Source organism: Caloenas nicobarica, chromosome 1, assembly GCF_036013445.1.
Source record: "Caloenas nicobarica isolate bCalNic1 chromosome 1, bCalNic1.hap1, whole genome shotgun sequence".
In the NCBI taxonomy this organism is placed as follows: domain Eukaryota; kingdom Metazoa; phylum Chordata; class Aves; order Columbiformes; family Columbidae; genus Caloenas; species Caloenas nicobarica.
The window spans coordinates 96,973,580-96,994,724 of record NC_088245.1 but is presented as its reverse complement, the minus strand read 5'-3'; the positions used below and the strand labels follow the sequence as shown (position 1 = coordinate 96,994,724).

At 39.1% G+C, this 21,145-nt stretch overlaps 1 protein-coding gene across 6 annotated transcripts in view; it reads left to right on the top strand.

Moving 5' to 3' along the window:
- HERC2 (HECT and RLD domain containing E3 ubiquitin protein ligase 2) overlaps nt 1–16,601 on the top strand; it is a 117,957-nt gene extending 101,356 nt beyond the window's left edge. For all 6 annotated transcript variants that reach the window (XM_065646229.1, XM_065646238.1, XM_065646221.1 and 3 more), the window contains 9 exons: nt 382–579; nt 2,480–2,563; nt 9,879–10,020; nt 10,893–11,087; nt 11,190–11,302; nt 12,153–12,343; nt 14,183–14,288; nt 14,824–15,036; nt 15,628–16,601. In XM_065646229.1, the coding sequence (XP_065502301.1) occupies nt 382–579; nt 2,480–2,563; nt 9,879–10,020; nt 10,893–11,087; nt 11,190–11,302; nt 12,153–12,343; nt 14,183–14,288; nt 14,824–15,036; nt 15,628–15,900 (1,515 nt within the window). In that variant the 3' untranslated portion in view covers nt 15,901–16,601. The remainder of the gene's footprint in view (nt 1–381; nt 580–2,479; nt 2,564–9,878; nt 10,021–10,892; nt 11,088–11,189; nt 11,303–12,152; nt 12,344–14,182; nt 14,289–14,823; nt 15,037–15,627) is intronic.
- Nucleotides 16,602–21,145: the final 4,544 nt, after the last annotated feature.

Below are 21,145 nucleotides of genomic sequence, written 5' to 3'. Positions count from 1 at the left end.
GTCTTCCAAGGGAGTTCTTCATTGCTTGCTTTATGTTGAGAAGTTTAGTTTTTGAATATTTTTTCAGCTGTAATGCCTGAGAGTAGTGATGATGGGATGTAAAATGTGTCTGTTCATGAATAAAGAGAATTGTAAAATAAGGACTAGCAAGAGTAGTCTCAATGTCATGTTTCTAATACTTGTTTCGGTTGAGATGGATACTATTAGTATTTTTTTATAAACAGCTGAACTCCATGAATTAAGTTTTGACAGTGCGAATAAGCAAATATCTGAATTTCTAATACAAATTTACCTACAAATCTTATAAATGGTTATTCTATTTAATAAAATAAAGTATATAATAATTCTAAATTGCATTTGGATATCATTGCCTTATTATAGGTTCCTATGGAGTACAATCATCTACAGGAAATTCCCATCATTTCATTGAGAAATAGGCTTCTGCTGCTGCATCACATTTCTGAACTCTTCTGTCCGTGCATTCCAATGTTTGATCTTGAAGGAAGACTTGATGAAACTGGCCAAGGACCCTCAATTGGTTTTGACACATTACGGGGAATTCTGATATCGCAGGGAAAGGTATTTATCAGAATGTTTTTAAGGGAATGATTTGTAGCTGTAAGTGAAATGTACTGTTTAAACTGTTTCTGAAGAAAACAGAGCTATGTATCTCAATTTGTTCTGTAAGTTGTATATCAAATATTTGCATTCTGATTATGCAAACTTCTTTTTGTGAACGTGTTATTTTTATTGTTTTCCTCAGTTCTTCATCATAGTTTTGCTGTGTGTTCATCCTAAAATAACTGTATGCTGTAAATCTTCAGTTTGTAGTATAGCTGAATTGTGGAGTATTCAGTAGATGGTATCCTGGAAAAAAAAAGTAAGATAGATATGAAATGGTCATTGTCTGCTTTTCCTGTTTTAGTTGTTGTGATCAGGTATACTAGTCGATCTAAAGCTCTGCGCAGGTACAGACTTGTTTTAGACTGGGCTAAAAGTGAAGACAGAATACAGAGGAGTCCAATTTCAAATCAGTAAAGGAAGTGGATTTTTATAGTTTTAAGTAAACTCAGTCATGAGAAAATCCAGATAATTATAATGCTTAGAGGCTGTAACGCTTATTCAAAGCTTCAGATGTGGAAAGCCTTTAAAAACATTACTTGCCTTCAGTATGATCATCAGTTTTGGATCTGAATTTTCTCACTGTCATAGTAACTTGTCTAACAAAAATGATAACCTTATATAAACAGACAAAGTCTGCTGGGAGACACATTTGGAAAGAGAAGCAGTTAAGTTTCCCTTTGCAGTGCTGTTCTGTGTCCTTAAATGAGACACATGGCCTGTAACTAGGCTCCTTAGCATGTGTTGTCTCAAGGTTTCTCTAGACTCCAGTAAAATAGTTTAGTAAAGCAATCCAGCAGAATACATGCTTCACAGACCAAGAGAAGACTGCACACTTTTCATCAAAACCTAAACTGGAAAAAAAGGAAAGAAATCCTAGCTATTCTGTTCATTACACTCCTATATGTCAGCGTTATTGATAGGTATATTATGTTAAGTATAGGAACGGGTGCGCAGGAGGCACATTTTGCATAATTAAGAGTCTGCATAACAGTTACAGAAAGGCTTCAGATACAAGACAAAATGTGGTATCAGGCATATTTTATGTCAAAAGCATTCAGCAGAGACACCAGAAGTTGCGATGCTGTATTCATATCTAGGCATTTAAATCAGGCTTACCTTCAGAGATTCTAAAGACTTAAAAACCTTTTTAAAGCTTGCTTGAAACTGACAGTGTAACATTTGATTCAAACATTTAGTGAGAGAACCTCAGACACTTGAATTTGCATGAAAAGTCTTATTTTTAAATTTATTTTTATTTGTTGTTTATTCATGGTCTTCCATAGCAAGATAGTCTCATCTTTGGCTTTTTTGCTTGTTTTTCTCTGACAGTAATTATTCTTCATATACATATATTATTCTGTTATAAATTAATTTATACCTGTGCTCAGTGGCATGTTGGTCGCTTAGTGATAACTGAATCTGGGTGCAGTACAACTTTTCAAGCCCTGATTTTGAGTGACATAGGAGAGACTTTCTTTACTTTTTTAGTATCCCATCTGTTTCAGAGTTGGGTTGTATTAGCACAAATAACATGATCCTTAACTAACGCCTCACAGCTTTATCTTCTGTTGGTTTTGTTTATTTTTAGTATTTCAAAAGTATTTGATACTTACTTATTTCCATTTCTTCTAAAGACAGACTCAGAAGTGTTATGCCTTTTGTAGTGTTTTGTGATACACTCAGAAGGAGGTTGCTGAAGGATAGTGTTGCAGGATCAGTTTCTCTATTCTGCTGAAGAGTCTTTCTTTTCCTTATTTGAACTAAGTATCTATTTTATCTGTGAAATATGTGCAGCTTGCTTATTTGCTTGTGGTTTTGCCACTATCTGGATTTTTTTTGTGTTTTCCTTTTTTAGGAGGCAGCTTTCAGAAAAGTTGTGCAAGCAACTATGGTGAGAGATCGTCAGCATGGGCCAGTCGTAGAGCTCAACAGAATACAGGTACTTAAGCTCAAGTTTTGATTTTACTATCTGTATGTTTAGTCCACAGTCCTATACATTTGTCAAGTCCCTTTATGTTTCAGCTGTTTGGTATCTGAGTACTGAAGAGTTGGATTTTTATCAGAGAATCAAACAATGAAGAAGTGAATGCAGGAACGGCTGCTCATTTTCTTTTCAGTATGTTTTCATCCACACTGTAGTTGTTTGGGGGAGGGAGACACTTCTTGAAATATTAAGTGAATGATTTAGGCTCTAATGAGCAAAGTATGTCCTGTTTAACAAAGGACCACCTTTTCAAAACTTGCTACATTAGATAACTTGAGAGTAGTGATTCTGATGCCTTTCTTACCTTTCCAAATGGTCACATGAATTATTCAGCTGTTGCTTTCGTAACAGACCACGTGAAGGAAAAGCAAAAGGGCAAGGAAAAAAAAAAAGTCCTTGAATGTAATAAAAATCAGGCTGATAAGGTCTTATCTTTTACTGGTCATGCGGTCATGTGGTCATATTGATCGCAGAACTGTTTGATACAAAAGGGTTTTTTTCCTTATCATTGATGTTAGAAAATGTAATGTTGTGCCTTATGTGTTTTTTCCATAGATATTTCTGTAACATAGAATAGTAAAACATTGTTTTCCTTTAAATAGACTGAAGCCTGGTCTTAAAGAGTCCTCATGCATTTATTTCCTTTAGTGGTGGGTTTTTTTCTTTATTGTAAAAAGTAAGAAAACCTACTCTTTCTAAGGCTAGAATGGAAAAATTGTGAAAATTTCGACTAATTAGTGAACAGAAGCACATCCTGTTGTGGCTGGACCCTGTTTTTTCTTCTTTGCAATTTCCTATGGGCACTTAACATTTCTTGTGGTAATGTTAGGTCTCTGGGGAGAGCTTACAGCAGCCTTCCAGCACTTGAAGGGGGCTCCTAAGAAAGCTGGAGAGAGACTTTTTACAAGGGTGTGTAGTGATAGGACAGGGGGTAATGGCTTTAATCCAAAAGAGGGTAGATTTAGATTAGATCTAAAGAAGAAATTCTTCACCATGAGGATGATGAGGCTGCCCAGAGAAGCTGTGGATGCCCAAAATCCCTGGTAGTTTTCAGGGCCAGGCTGGACAGGGCTTTGAGCAACCTGGTCTGGTGAAAGGTGTCCCTGCCCCTAGCAGGGGATTTGGGACTAGATGATCTTTAAGGTCCCTTCCAACCCAAACTGTTCCATGACTCTTTGATTAAAATGTGTTGCTTTAGTTTATTATTTGGGAAGTTGAAGCTGAAGAGAGTGCCACAGGTTTTCTCATTATTTTGTGTGCGTGTGTGTGAATTCAGAAAATCCAGTAAAACAGTGCACGTATTTAACTTTAGAGCAGGGAACTAGTGAATAGGTTCAGGGCTCATTTAATTAAGATAGGCTTTTTCTTGTATTCCTGTTCATTACTTGAATCTGTCTTGAAATCTATAAAAGAACTGGTAGCTGCAGGGCTTCCCTTCTTCATAGCTTCTGGGGAAAATGAAATATTGCTGTAACACAAGTCGGTCCTAGGTTTAGCTAAATGAAGGCTGAAAAAGACCACATTCTTGATCTGGCCTGATTACACAGTACCAAGCATGGGTCCCAATTTCTTCAGTTAGCTTTTGCAGAGAATGAAAGTGCAGATTCTTAAACTGTGCAATCCTTTATAATATTTAATTGAAGAATTGAAACTGCTTTACATAGTCTCAAACAGCTAATTGTCAGTGTTAAGAACTTAAATCTTATTTGCAGTTGAGTTTAACTGCAGCTAGGCTTTATGATCCCTTACCTTTCACAAGACTCTTCTTATAGTTTGCAGATTATATGGTGCAGTCATTTCACTTCATCTTCCCTGGTATAAAATAAACAGATGAGTTTTTAGCTTAAAGTTGTTTTCCAGATACTGATTTGTTTTTAAAAATATTTCCTCAGATTAACTTTTTGTTCAGTGGTTTCTTTGGAAGTACCAGGACTGGACATAACAGCTGTCTAACTTGTGGTGTAAAAGCAAGCCAAACGTCACTCGTTTGTCCTGTGGTCAAGTTTTACATGGACCAGATTCCTGTAGAATAGATCACATTCACCTTACAAGCTACTTGGCCCTGGATCTTTTCTGTTGGGAGCCTTGTGATAGTAGGACACGGTAGTTTTATGTAGTTTTCTAGCTCAAGGTGTGTGAAATAACGTCATGGCTGTAACTGCAACTCACCCAAGTGCCAGCCTGGTATTTCTGTAGCGTAAAATTGAGGGTAGACATTTTATGGTTTAAGGTGTAGTATGAGGACAAGCTTGAATGCACAGAGATAGTCTGGGACACTGTTGGAAGTCTGCGTAGGACAGAAGAAAGCAAATTTAATGAAGGTTTTATCCATATAACTTTTTTGGAATGATCACTAAATGTTCCAAAACAGCACCTGGGCCTTGTTCTGGAAAGGTGTAATGGAAGCAGTCGAAGACTGACCCAGAAAGTGAACAGTGACATGTCTAGACAGGACTCCAGTGCTCAAGTTTGCTTACTGACCCTCTTACTAGCAGGTCAGATTTACCTAGTACTTAAGTACCAGTGTAGCTCATGTGGTGTCAAATGGACAGTGTGTTATGACCTATAGGCAAACACATTCATGCTGTTAAATTGTATCTTGCCTTTGGATGAAAGAGATTATCACAACAGTTGAAAGGAATTTCTTCCTCTTAAAAGGGAAGCAACTTTCAGTTATTAAGGAGAATGTCTACTTTCAGGAATGTAATATTGCAAAGGATCTCCTGGTTCAATGATCTCTACTGTCATGAGAGGAATGGCACGCTTATGGATATACAAAACCCCACTTTAAGAACAGTTTCTTCCTCCTCACTAGAGCTCCTTATTAAATGTGTATTAAATCTTACTAGCATGATGATTAAAAATTATCTGATCTTAAAGTAGGCACAGCATATCAATGAATTAATTATTTGTTCTTTTATGAGTCTTATACTTCAGTTTAAATAACATTACTCCTTCCTGGTTATTGTCTTCTGCCTTATCAAATGTGCTTTTGAAGAACACTCATTTTATGACAGCCTTCATTTTTCCTACACTGATCAGGCAGAGCTGTTTTTGTCTGCTTGTGTAGAATAGTCTTTCTCTAATCTTCAACTTTTTATACAGTATTTTTTTTGTAGCATTTCAGTCTGAGCATAGATAACTGAAACCTCAAGGTACAGGTGAGACTGTGGCTGAGCTCTTGTAGCTATCACACTGATACTTCTCTGCCTCTTCTGGAGATGCATTTCCTGGCATATCTTTGAACCGTATTTGTTTTCTTCATGGATCTGTCTTCTAGGTACATATTTCTATGTACATATTTCTTTCTTAGCTGATTCCAGCTAATAAGCTGTCAACTTTTTGTAAACTTCTTTATTAGGCTCTGAGTACATGCCTTTATGTACTGCATTTCTCCCAGGTTTTAGTGGGTTGGAGAGAGTTCCCACAGGATTGCCAGTATTTCAGTGGGTCCTCTCAGGCTGCTTGAGACAAAGTTTTGTTCTTCAGATTCAGAGTAAGAACTTAAATTTTGGTCTTTCTTACTTCAACATGCTTTAACCAGATTACAGATTGACTTGAGTGCCTCTGCCCCTTTGTTGCAATGGTTCTCCTCCCAGTAAGTGATTATTCACTGAGGCAAGTTCCTGGACTCAATTCATCCACAATTCACTGTATGCTGCTTTTGAGCAACTGCGTTTCTCTCTGGTCCAAGACAAGTTGGTTTTCCAGGAGGTGATATCTTCTGATGGCAGACTGTTTTATGAAAATCCTTCTTGGGTTCTAACCAACATAGTAACTTGTTTTATGCTAGAAAGTTATCAGCAAGAAGGCTGGAAATGTATTTTAAAAACTTGAAATGCTGCATTATCTGTGTTTAATAAGGTGTGTATTTAATGAGGGTTATATCTGACCCTATTCAGTAAAATAGCTTTCATGGAATACTTACTGTGTCTCTAAAGGGGATGATTTGTACACATGAGCAACAGCTGTGTTCTAGGCATGTGCACTAAAAACCTAAAACATCTGTGGTGGATTGTGGCCTAAACACATTTGTATGATTCTTTTTTTGCCATTTTTCAGCGAAGTGTTTTATTCTTTGCTAATGACCTAATAAATTTTAATGTGGGCATCTGTCTTTGTCAGCAAGCAATGTATTAAGGTACTGGCAGAAATGCCAATAATCCTTTGTGGTACATTGCTTTGTTAACAGTCAGATTGTAACCATTCCTGCATCTAAATGCTCAGATTACATGAAAATTCTGTGTTGCTTGTAAATAAATACTAAATTAATTGTGTAATAGCAAATGTGCATGCCATCCTATTCAGTTCAGGCAGGATTGCTTGCATTTTTATTGTCACTTGATTAATTTGTGTTTTAGGTCTGGGGTTTGAAAAAACAGTGAATTAATTACTGCTTTCGCAGACCTTCTAATCATGCTTTCCTCTTTTTAAGATAAGACTCAGTGATTTCTCAACTTAGAAATTTCTGGGCATCCAAATTTCTTAGAAATCCATTGAATTAAAACCAACTTGTGTTGACACTGAATATCTTACACATGAGGAGGACTTGAGTGTGTCAGCCTTTCAATAAAACCTGAAAGAAATCTGGTGGATGTTTTATCCAAAGTGTCAGAAGCATGCAGCATCAGAACAACTGCATTTTGAGATGCACTGTACCTTGGAGTGGGACCAAATACAGATCAGTGGGATGAGTCTGGGTTATTTCTGAATGAACAGTCTCTGGATATTGGTAGAGCTATGTGCACTGTAGGAGTCTCTTTGCAGTCAGGGCAGGTTGCGAATACAAATTGCAGAACACCGAGGTGGGAAAAAAATACCTTGGGTTTCTCCAGCCTTCTGTGTGCTTTCCATTTCTTTCTTCTCTATACTGGCAAAATGCTTTTTGTATTCTTAGCAACTTTGTGTGTACCTTTTGCAGGAAAACATGTGAGATTTTCCTTGTATGCCATTTCTTATGGATCTTCATCAAATCCTAAGATACACTTTTTCTGTAGGTGCCTAAGAAACACATCACTCTGGGTGTGTTGTGTACACACATGTATTTTAGTAGTGTTTACTCATTTTTAGAGGCTCCTAGTAAGTACCATAGATACATATTTAAATATTATCATTAATGAATATAAGAAAAACAGGTATGCAGTTTTATGGCCAACACCACAGCCTCTGATCTGTCTTATGAATGAAAAACTTACCCAGATTTGACAATCGAATGTATGAGTAGAGATAGGATGCATTAGCTAAGTGGATTGCAATCCAGAAAAAAATGAATTTACTAAGGAATTGGCTGCTTCTTCAGGAACAGGGGAAGAAAACTTCTTTTATCAACAAATTTTATCATTGCTACCCTTCTGTCTTTCCAGTTTCCATTAAAGCTGGACAGATATAATGCTGAGTAGAGACAGATAAACAATGAACTGTTTGAATTTAAAGTAAGCTTTTTGTGGTTGGGGGAATGTAAAATTCCTTATCTCGTGAAGGAAGCCCACAGAGTTGTTAGCTGAAGTGGTAAGAATCATTCTCTCTAGCTGCAGTGAACACACCTATTGGTTTTGCATGTTTCCAGCTCTAACAGTAAAATCACTAAGGTCTAATCAACCTCCAAATTTTTAGTCTCATTTAAAAAAATTACCACCATGATTGTGGTCAACCGTGTTTGAACTAAGATTGTCTCTAGTAGCTGTAACTATGTTAGGTCATAGGAATGATATAGAACAGTCTTTCAGCATTGTCAGGTCAGGACATGTAGTGGAAGCATCTGCATAACCAGATACTGTTTTTCATGTTTGTACCAATCCAAGCATTAGTTGAAAAATTTCTTCTGTAACAGAAGTGCTGGATTTTGCATTGCTTACACATGGTGATAATCGTAGTAGTCACTGACAGGTAAACAGCTGTGTCGCAGAGATAGGACCTCTTGGAGAAGTTGCAGTGTAGCCTATCCTGGAGCCAATAACTCTCCATAGTGTGTAGGTATGTCCTGTTTTTATATCAAGAAACAAGCTGACAAAGTATGGGCTGGATGAACAAACAGTGAAATGGTTTGAAAACTGGATGAACAGCTGGGTCCGGAGGGTGGTGATCAAAGGCATGAAGTCTAGTTGTTTGGCCATTAACTAGTGGTGTACCCCATGGTTCAATACTGGGTCCAGTCCTGGTCAACAATCTTTGTTAATGATCTAGATGATGGGGCACGGTGTACCCTTGGCAAGTTTGCTGATGATACAAAACTGGGAGGGGTGGCTGATACACCAGAGTGTCATGCTGCCATACAGAGGGACCTCAACAGGCTGGAGAGAGCAGGCTGACAGGAATCTCATTGAGTTCAACCAGAAGTGCAAAGTCCTGCACCTGGGGAGGAACAAACCCGTGAACCAATACATACTGGGGGTCACCCAATTGGAAAGCGGCTTTGCAGAAAAGAACCTGGGGGTCCTGGTGGACACCAAGTTGAACATGAGCCACCAACGTGCTCTTGCCACAAAGAAGGTTAATTAGTGTCCTGGGCTGCATTAGGAGGAGTGTTGCCAGCAGGTCAAGGGAGGTGAGCCTTCCCCTCAGCTCAGCATGTTGAGGCCACACCTGGAATACTGCCTAGTTCTGGGCTACTCAGTACAAGAGAGACATGGACATACTGGAGAGGGTCCAGTGAAGGGCCTGGAGAAGAAGCAGCTCAAGGGGCACCTCACTAATGTATATTTGTGCAATGGGCACAAACAGAAACACAGAAGGTTTCCTCTGACCATTGGGAAACACTTTTTCACTGTGAGGGTGACCCAGCACTGGCACAGGTTGCCCAGGGAGACTGTGGAGTCTCCATCCGTGGTGATATTCAAAAGCTGTCTGAACACAGTCCTGGGCAGCTGTCTCTAGGTGGCCCTGCTTGAACAGGGAGGTTGGACCAGATGACCTCCAGAGGTGCCTTCTGACCTCATCCATCATGTGATTATGAAATAATTCTGCATTCCTAATAGCCTGAGATTTAAAGTGCTTTCATCCTCCTGGAGAGGATTGGAATATGTGATAGGAGTCTGTGATATCTGTAGAGATGGATATTACATGGTACTGAAAAATACTGTAGTACTGTAATTTGAAATTTGGTTCTACCTCTGTATATGTCACATATATACAAGATACACTATGTATCTCTGCAAATGTTGCACTAAACATGTTAGTATTTTATAAACAGTGATCTTATTGTCTGATCTGCACAGCGATGCCACCTGAAATATGTTTTTACAGTGACTTCTAAAATGTGCTTACTCAATAGGTAAAACGTTCTAGGAGCAAAGGAGGACTGGCTGGGCCTGATGGGACAAAGTCAGTGTTTGGACAGATGTGCGCTAAAATGAGTTCCTTCAGCCCTGACAGCCTTCTGCTTCCTCATCGTGTTTGGAAAGTCAAGTTTGTTGGTAAGTGGATTCTCCACCCCAATATGTTTCACACTTAATTTTACAATTTTCTTCAGATTTACTTTTTTGGAATACCTGAAGGAAGGCAGGCATATAGGAAAACAATGTATGTGTGTAGGCAGAGGAGGGTGCTTAAAATGTTAGGTAAAAAAGCCTTTTTAAATGAATTTTTAAGAAACCTCAAGATTAGTGGAAATGTGTCTGTCCTCAAATACCAGGGGCAACTCTTGCTTACAACAAACATCCTGCCAAACCTAAACCTGTTTTTCAGCTGTCCAAACTGGCAAGTAATCCTGGCTAGGTGGTTTTACTGATAGGACTGTTTTTACAATTCATGTATTACTTTGAGCTTTTTGGTGAAAAATATTTTGGATTGAAGAGCCATTCTATCTACTGTATTCAAGCTATATAAAATGTATCTACTTTAAAATGTCACTTAGGAATCACGGTGCCTTGACTTTCAACCTCTATTGTATTTTGATTAGTGTATAACACAAAAATGTTAGTTATACTCTGGCAAAATAGCATTTTTGACACTGTGATATGTTCTATCATCTTCTGGATAATATAGTTTACAATGAACTGGCTAAATACTAATACTAATACAATGAACTGGTGTTCCTGCTCCGGCAGGCGGATTGGACTAGATGATCTTTTGAGGTCCCTTCCAATCCCTAACATTCTGTGATTCTGTGAAATATAAAGCAAAACATGAAGGGTTTTCATATGAACAGATGTGACAGCGTAGCTTTTAGGAAACTGCTGTTTACTCAGTCATCCCTGTGGAAGGAAATACAGTTTATTTCAATACTTCGTTTATTTTTGGAAGAACATTTAACTTGGAGCCTTTTTTTTTTTTTTCCTTCTTCAAGGTGAATCTGTGGATGATTGCGGTGGAGGTTATAGTGAATCAATAGCAGAAATGTGTGAGGAGCTTCAGAATGGGCTGACCCCTCTGTTAATTGTGACACCAAATGGACGAGATGAATCTGGAGCAAACAGAGATTGTTTCCTATTAAATCCTGCTGCCAAGTCACTCTTGCATATGAACATGTTTCGTTTTCTTGGTAATTTCTCAGCAACATTGTGCCATTCTACTTCTGTTACATGATCAGAATATTGGGAATCTAACAAAAAGAAATTTTAAAATATTATGTTTTAACTTACAGGGGTACTTTTGGGCATTGCTATCCGGACTGGCAGCCCTCTGAGCCTCAACCTGGCTGAGCCAGTATGGAAACAGCTTGCAGGAATGAATCTAACAATTGCTGATCTCAGTGAGGTAAGCGGGAAGTTTCTGAGTAGGATATAACTTACAGAAGACAAGAAGACTATAGCATAAGTTTTTCTGCAGTGATTGGCTTCCCTGGTTTCTATATACCTGTATTTTGACTGGCCTCTTCCACTTTGAGCTGGTATATAAGGACGACTTGCGGTGTCTGTTAAAACCGTAAATGTAAGTCATTCAAAAGTAGTTAAATAAGCTATTTGAATTGTAGAGCATTCTCAAACCTTCCCATGGGTTAGACTAGATGAATGTTTGTGGTCGAACTCCTACTTTCCAGGAGACCTTTTTGTAGCTGTTACTGTGTGTTGTGCCTAGATGCAGTAACTGATGGGGTGCACACACCTACACTGTTTTGAAGGAAAAGAAAATGAGTTCAAACTACTACTGAAAATAGTTTGTGCCCAGATACTAAACATGACAAATTTCTTTTTACTGAGCTCAGTAAATGTGGAGGAAGAGGTTTTCAGTACAGAGAAGAGTTTCCTCTCACATACTATCACGTAGAAATGTACTTACTGTAAGGGCATTGAGTTATTTTCTTGTCAGTAAGGAGATTCCTTTTGTACCGAAACCAGCACTGGACTTTGTAGGCGTTATTATGTGTTTAAGCTCTAAGTCAATTTTCTTATATAATACAGTTTCTTGGCAAATGCATCCCAGCATAATGAAATTTTGTGTAAAATACTAACGTATCTTATGGCTTTGCAGTTCAATTGGGTGGGTTATAGTCAGACATTTGACAATGCTTTTGGTAGATGACACATGACGCACTGCCTTTGGAATGCAAGAGACGCTGTTGTATAGTGTTAGTAAACTGACTTTACCTCGGGCTTGTTTTAAAAAGGTTGATAAAGATTTTATTCCTGGGCTTATGTACATTCGAGACAACGAAGCTACTTCAGAAGAGTTTGAAGCTATGAGCCTCCCATTCACGGTGCCTAATGCAAGTGGTCAGGATATTCAGTTGAGTTCCAAGTACACCCATATTACGCTGGATAATAGAGCCGAATACGTGAGGATGGCAATAAACTACAGGTTTGTTGAATAAGTCATTCAAATTACTGACATGAGTAAGCATTTTCTTTTACAAATATGTAGAAGCTTTTACACAATATACTACCTCAATCTCCTATGTATAAGTATTTTAATATTTTCATGTGATTACAGTGTTGATTTTCTGATTTCTCTTAATCTCTCCAAGGAGAAAAGATTAAACTTAATTTTCAGGAAACAAACTAGCAGGTATGGCTCTGGATTTTAATAGCTGTCCTGACAGAGCAGTTTTGGCAGCCAGTTTAACAGGTGGAGAAATGCCCTGTCTGTGTAGTTCTTCCTATGCAATAAAGAAGTAGGCTTGATCATTAGGTTCTTTGTGAAGAGACCTTAGATGTATTATAGTACTGCTGCTCCCACAGTTGTCTGTGTCATCAGTTGCAATCAAGAGCAGTCCCAGATGAGTTCTTATTATATTCTGTCCTGGTTTTGGCTGGGATAGAGTTAAGTTGGAACATACAAACCGAAGTATTCGTTCCCTGAATACCATAAAATAGGTCCGACACCTGTGTGCAGACAAGCAAATTCACCCACGGGTGCCCAAAGCCGAACATTGCACTGAAATCAGTGGGAAATAGTTGTTCAGTATTTGAGAAGACAGGCCTTTGGTTGCTTAAATGCCTAGGTAACTAATCTAGACATGTACATCTAAGAAGGAACCATATGTTGTTACGTGATGCAGTGAGCCTAGTGCCTGTTGAATGATGGAAATTTAGATAATTTGGACAAGAAAGTGATTCCTAGTTGTTTTATTCTTTCTGCCATGGTTAAATGTTTTAGAGGGTGCTTGGGCAAGGCTGTATCATATACACCATATACTTGCCTCTTAGTTTGTAGTTATAGTGTCTGCCAACAACTACTTGAATTACAGTCGGTGGTGGTGGTTTGGTTTTTGTGGGGTTGGTCGTTTGTTTGTTTTGTATAAATGGTTATGAACTCATACTTAAACCTATTTTTGACAGCAAAAATTTCATATGAAATGGATAAATGGTATGTCTATATAAAATGTTACATTCCTTTGAAGAAATTGTTTTGTTCCCTCGCCAGTTATAAAGCATTTTACAGTTAAAAGTCCTTTGGGAGAACCATTTAAATGGTTAGATTAAGTATGAAGTTTTTTTATTTATATGAAGCCCTTAAGAGAAAAACTAGCACCTGAAGAGAATACATGTGAAAAAGTGGACACATGAGACTAAGTTTGTCCTGACATCTTTGTTTATTTTGGCAATGACAAGCCTGAGGACAGGACTTGTCAATTATACGAATCTTTGCTCTGGAGAACTCTGTAAAACATCTCAGATGTGATTTGACAGGGGAAAAGATGCAAAACGCAAATCAGGGGTGGCAGCAGAAGCAGCAAAGTGTTAGACTTATCTGTGTCTGTCTTGAAATACAGTAACTCCTGTCTTCAGACATCATGTTTTATTTCAGACCCCCCCCCCCCTTTTTTTTTTTTACCATAATGTCTGTCTACTACTGGGAATGTTTGACAGCAGAGTTTCAAAGCACAGACATTCCTTTCCCAAGGGCATGTTCTTTCCAAACGGGGTATTGGTTTGTTCTTGCCAGGCACAGCACAGGAATAATACTAGAAATAAAATATCCTAAACATTGGGAGGCATCTCTCCTTATTGAGCTGGCTGTGCAATTGCTGTAGAAACTGGTATAAGTATCTTGTGCGATAAATGTTTATTAATGTTCCTTGGCACATAGCTGGGGACTTCAGGAGAATTGCTTAGAGTTTCCTTGATATTATAGTAATTGCTAGAAATAATTGCTAGAAATGGCCTTCATAGAAACTCTGAATATTTGTCTCTGCAGACTTCATGAATTTGATGAACAAGTTGCAGCAGTTCGTGAGGGGATGGCCCGTGTTGTTCCAGTCCCTCTGCTTTCGCTCTTTACAGGATATGAACTGGAAACTATGGTACCAGTTTCTGTTTTGCTACCTCTGTCAGACTGACTTGGAGTGAGATTCTGCACTTACATCTTACAATACAAAATTCGTGTTAAACACTATTTACAGTGCTCGCTCTGTGATCGCAAACATTTTGTCCAAAGAAAGACTAGAAAATGTTTAATTGCCCCCTTGGTGTTAATAAGGTTATTTTGATATAGCTGAGCAGTGATGTAATGAATTATTTCTGGAAGAAATAAACAAAGCCAAAGAACCCCCTACAAAACAGGGACATAGGAGGCGAATTAGAGATATTCGTCCCAAGTAAAATGTTTAATTCTTTGTTATTCAGGAACGTGAAAGAAGGTTCATTATTGTTCCCCGATGGGAAGACGTATATTTAGTATTATTGTAATAGAAGACTATGCACAGCACTTGAAATACTTGAATGTTCATTTTGTCGGTGTAAAAGCTGATTAAATATTTTATCAGAACGGAGGGAACAAATCACCTGTAATTGACTTGATCAGATTTCTGTAGCATATCACTGTATTTTCTTTTTCAGGTATGTGGAAGCCCAGATATTCCACTTCACCTTCTGAAATCTGTAGCAACTTACAAAGGCATTGAGCCAACTGCTTCCTTGATACAGTGGTTCTGGGAAGTGATGGAGTCCTTCTCCAACACGGAGCGGTCGCTCTTCCTGCGGTTTGTGTGGGGCAGAACGAGGCTGCCCAGGACGATCGCAGACTTCAGAGGGAGGGACTTCGTTATTCAGGTGAGGGGTGTGGGATTTTTATTTTAGAAATATGGTAGTGGAGAAGTAGTAGCATGATATAACAAGAGAACAGCTGATTTCATTAAACTGTTTATGCAACATTACATTGTAGATTCAACAGCGCAACAGAGACCTGTAATGTGTTTAAATCTTTTTTTCTCTTGATTTGAGCAAGTGGATATTCATTTCATTTCCCAGCCATTTGCTTCTCTGGATTTTGGTTGTTTTCTACTGTCAGTCATCAACTGCTTTTTCTGGCATTTATTAAGCATTTTGCTCAGTCGTCATTTCAGCTAAATTAAAAAAACACAATCTTCAAATCATATGTTGATATTCGCTGAAGTAACACGATGTTTTTTTAGATTGTTCCCAACCACATATTTGTAGTCAAAGTAGTTCACATACGTCTGTTTTTATCTATTTACTTAGTGTAGGGAAAATGCATTTGGTCTTTCCCTTGTGCTTTTAAAATACTTCAACATTGGAATGACAAATCTAACATGCTGTTAAAAAATTTCTCAAGTATTATTCTGATATTTATTTGTAGTTTGGACAGTGAATGAAAAATATGATGCTTTTTGTTTTCAACAGGTATTGGATAAATACAATCCTCCAGACCACTTCCTTCCTGAGTCATACACTTGCTTCTTTCTCCTGAAGCTGCCCAGGTATTCCTGTAAGCAAGTGCTAGAGGAAAAACTGAAGTACGCCATTCACTTCTGCAAGTCTATAGACACTGACGATTATGCCCGGATAGCGCTGACAGGGGAGCCAGCGGCTGATGACAGCAGTGATGATTCTGATAATGAAGATGCAGATTCTTTTGCTTCAGATTCTACGCAGGACTACTTAACAGGACATTAAAAAAAACAGTATAAGGGATAGTTGTCACAAGCACTGAGGCAAAAAGCCAAAACGACAATGAAGCCAAGGACAGTTTAGGTCTGAGGAAATAGAGGATGGTAATCTTCCGAACATGGGGAAAGCGTGTTTGCTACTCACAGTAGGAATTAAGGGTTACAGCTTAAACCATTGTCTTAGAATAAATGGCACAGTGTATGGGCATGTAACATTTATTTTAAGAGCTGAAAGTGGCCCCCCGTAATGCTGCACTACATTTAGAACCTTTGTGTTTACTGAAGTGTTGTAAATGTTTATATAAATATGGTAGTGCAGCATCCAAAAGGCGGTGAAACCTTTTAAATTGTGGGTGCAATAGATTTTTTTTCATATTAAGTGTTGTGTTCTGTGCATCTTCTTGATTGTATATTGGAAATACTGTGCAACCACTGAATAGTATTATAAATATTTCAATTAACTTTACTAGAAGTTTGTTAAAAATTTTTGAACATTGAATTAACATTATTCCTTGAAATTCTATAGATAATAAAAATGGTCAATAGTTTCACCTCCACCCCTGGTTTGTATATTTTAGCTTCTGCATTATTTATCTCAAATTTGATACCTTTCTGTGAACAGCATCATAATTCTTATCATGGAAAGTGTACTGTATATAATTTGTGCCATGTAAATGCAAAAGTTATAATTTCCCTCCGAATAAAAGTTCTACCACAGAAAAAAAAATGTAGTTTTTAGTGGTAATGCAGCTGTTATATGGGATGAACGTTGCAGTGGCTCTACTGAGAAATGTTTCTGCAATTTTCACCTCTTGACCAAATGTTGCTCGTGCTGCTCCACCAACATGTAGCTGTGGTAGGTGTGGTAGACAGAGCATGAGCTGTAGTAAACTCGGAGCAAGTCTACACAACATGTGAATGGTAGTGATTAGGTACACCTATTTTATGCAGTTGTTCCTAATGTTACTGTTGTCAGTAAATGTAAATTTGTTCTTGGACACCTGGGAAAAAAAAATTGCCTTTAAGGGACAGATGTCTTCAGGTACCTGAATGTGAGTAGAAGAATGTGATGACACCCGTACAACATATTGTCTCTGAGAAAAATAGATCATTTTACAAGGCTTCATCATGAAACTCTGTGTCCAGAGTAGCCTGTTTGAATAACTCATTGAGATAAGTGGCATTCAGGCAGATGTTATGTGTTAACGACACAGTGTATGCATTAGTTTTTCGAAGTAGGAAAATAAGATTTAGTTGTGCCAAGGCACTAATATTTTATTTTAATATCCGGTAGAAGGTGATGTCATACCATTTCTTCACTAATTATTAGCTGAGGTATATGTGAATATTTACAACTCAGAGTTGATACATGTTTTCCAGTATGTGCATTTGACTTCTGTTCTAACTTCTGTAAATTTAAATATGATCTGTGGTCTTGAAATCAGTTTTCCGGAGACATACTTGGTATTTCAAAGTAGTGGTGAAAGTACCTATTTGTTGTTAAGACGTCGGAGTTTCGAAATTCATGAGCTTTAGAGGCCTCTATTTCATGCAGGAGATCTCTTGCGGTGAATGTTCCTGTCCTGGTCCTCTGTCTCACTGGAGACTCCAGAATTCAGACCTCTCCTTTGTCTTTCAGATTTTCTCTGTCTGCTGTTGAAAACCACTGAGGTTTCTTTGAGTCTAAAAAAGGTGCAAGACCCAAACCCCTTAATCAACCTCTTTTATCTTTGCTGGTAAATCGAGTGTCTCCTGAGGAAGGAAGTGGAGAACCTCGTACAGAAGTGTTGATGTGGTTGTGTGCTGCCCTTTGCCATGGTAACATCAGAGCCCTGTAGGCATCCAGCTTGATCAAAGAGATCCTGTGGTCATCTTTTCAGGAGATGTGATGGGTGAGTCATGCCCAAATGCCACCAGCACAAGGACCGAGACCAAGTTCCATAGCTGTTCTTGAATTCCAAACACCATATGAACTACTATAATATGGAGAAGTTTATAACTTGCTTTGGAATTAAAAAAAGGTTTTCTTCTAAGAAAAGCAAAATGGAAATGCTCTTTTTGTAAGGAAGCAGTTTGCTTTGTTAATAAGTGAGCGGTGTAAAAGATGTTTTTTAAGCCTCCTCCTTTACTTTCCCATAGTAGCAGAGGAGCATCAGATGCCCTTTTACAATGTGAAATGTGTTGTCATCTGTGGCCTGACTTACAGCATTTCTGAGTAGCCAGTTGTCATTCTTGAAAAGCCGTTGTTTCAAGTGGTCAAAAAATGGCATTTGCTCTTAATTGGCTTTTAGATGCAAATTTTCAGTCAGAGAAGGAAAAGGACTCAATCTTGCAAATGGGGAATGGATTTCTAGTGCTCCATTCCCTTCTTCACATGTTACTTCCCTGTAAAACTGAAGTGATGGTTTGATTTATTATAAAGCTTTACCGTCATGAAAATGCAGAAGACCGAGAGAAAAAAATCCCTTCCCATGCTCCAAATTACTCTTTGTTGCCTTTTAGTTTAAAGAAAATTTACAGATACGTAGTTTCCTGTAGATGTTGCCTTTCAAGGTTAATCTCCAGATGAATCTTGCAGTTAAAAATTGTGGTGTTAACTAGAACATGCCAGCGTGGTTCTTTTACTCAGCTTGGGTCCAAGGAAGTGAGATGGTGTAAGAGTTATTCTATTGTGGAGTCATGCCCTTACCATAAGTGAAAACTGCAGCAAAGCAACACAACTGCGAATGTGACACAGAAACTACTTATGAATTGGTGCTCCTAATGCTTGGAAAAGATTGTGCTGATTCGTGTGTTTGTCTCACATGTGAATGTTGAGGGTATGTCCACAAGGCACAGTTCTTCAGCTTTGCATTTAGTCATCCGATGGCCAGCGAGTGGGATTGTGCCAAGATCTCACAGAAACACAGAGTAGAATTGACTCAGTTGTTTCCTGACTCTGGTCATCCTTCATCTCCAGCGAGGTTGGGTGCAGTGCGCCGGCATCGTGACCCAAGAAAGATTTTGGCAGAAGCATTTTGAGAAGTTTGTTTGGAGGATGTGGAGGATATCATGCACACGATATAATACCAAATCCTCTGGTACCCTCTAGTATGGTCTGAAGGTCTCTTTTGTAAATGTGTCAGCACTGAGTGAAAAGAAATTACATTCTTATTGAGCACTTGTGCATACTTGCTACTAATGATAAGACTTAATAGGGATGGAGTACAGCACCTCTGTAAGATAAAAGTCCAAGGTAAGACTACACCGTATTCACTGTGATGAGTGCCAATGTGGTTCTGTCTTGGTGGCTGGCAGAGCTTGTCATCCTGGTTAGCAGCAGCTCATATGAAAAGAAAATACAAAGAAGTATAAAATCAAAATCCACTAAAATAGGTGCTTGCAGCCATGGGAGGCTGCTCTCCTGTCTCACTCCTTAGGAAGAGTTTGACCTGCGGCCAAGATGTGACAGTTAATGCTGCTTCTAAAACCAGCATGCCATTGCAAAGGTCCAAAAGGGGAGAAATTAAAGAATGACCAAGTAGATGAAGCTGTGATTTGTTTTCCTAGAAGCCAGACTTCTGAATTAATCCTTCCATGTAAAGTATTTCACCACTATTTTGAAGAAAAGATGCTCTTCAGCTTCAGAAATTTATCTGTTTTGAGCAAGGTCTCTCCATAATTTCAAAGTGATAATTTTTCTAACGTTTGTTCTGATATGCTTGACATTTGTGGCATGAACATGAGATTTATCAACCTCGAATTATGAAACCATCCTAATAGTTCGATTTAGTAGTTGACAGATGAGGCAGGTTTGCTTTATTATGGCTTTTGATACTCTCCATTCCTTTGTAATGTTCTTTAGAAATAAAATAAGAAGACCTCTTAAAGGAGATGAAGGTAAAGCTGCATGCAAAGTGTTAAGGTCCCTCCTAAACTGGAAAACAATTTTGAAGGAAGCCATTTGAGTTGCAGATGTGGATCTACTGTACAATGAGTCACCAACGCCAATAGGAGAGATGGGGGATTGAGCCTGGTGGTACCCAGGGAACAGTCATGTTGGCTCTGTCACTGCAATAAAATGACTTAAATTAGTAGCACAGACTTGCGTGAAGGACCATACTGCAAATACTGGAGGAGGAAAATAGACCACACAGGGGCTGGTGCAGTTTAGGAGTCAGCTATCTGGGAGCATGTTGGTCCTGTTGGGACCTTGGCAGAATGACAGGAATTTGGTGGGATGTTTTATGGCTGTTACAGTATTCGGGGCTATTAGAGTGTGGCTGCCTCCTCCAGCCGGGGACCCCTCCTGCACAGCTCCTGGAGCCCACCATGGGGTCTCTGCCCAGGCTGAGTGATGTGGCTGCTGCTTTCCCCTTTGCAGGTTCAGCCAGTGTCCCAGACTCAGACACAGAAGACACGGACATGGCTGGTCACAGATGCACTGTTCCCACCCCAGTAGCCAGGGCTTAAAGACCCACCTGCTCCAGTAGCTGATGCCAAGGCCCCACTTGCACCAGTATCTGGCACAGTTTTCACTCACACGGGTCCCAGCAGTAGCCAGCGCTTGGTCCTTCCAGCACACATACACATGAGACTGCGATCGTGCAGCGATAGTTAATAAAAGATTTAATAAGTTGTAAGAAGACTGAACAGGCAGTGGTGGTCAGGTGGTGGGCTCAACCAGACAAAGCCAGACTGGCCCCTTTTATACCCTTTTCTGTCTGTCCCTCCCTGCTCCCCTTCCCTTCTCCAGCAGGCACAGTCCCAGCCACTCCCTCCAGCATCCTAGACCCTCTGGGTTGCACCCTGGACCCTCTGGGTTGCATCCCTACACATTGCAAAGTCCCAGTTTGCCTGCGGGTTCTTGCTAGCCCACCAGTTACTGTGACCGGCCAGCTTTGCTTTTGGTTATTGTGTTTAATGCTAATTGTTCAGGTTCCAGGGCTCTGTGTGTTTGTCTCCCTCCCTTTCCTTATCCTCCTGACCGATAAAATAAGCGTTCCCACGCTCCACACATCCTTACCAGTTTCCGTGACTGATGTGGTTTGTTCTCATCCTCATCTCCCTCATCATGTGCCAGTCAGGTTTGTCTCTCTCTGTTCTTGTTTGTGGCTCCTTTGACCAGATACGCTCAAAGGAGCAGACACTCTCTTCCCACATTCCCTTGCAATCATGGTCAGACATGATTTGTTAGTTGGCTGTGTGGCTGAGGAATTAGCTGCACGGTGCCCTACCTAGAGGTGATCACTGAGCCATGGAGATGTGGACAT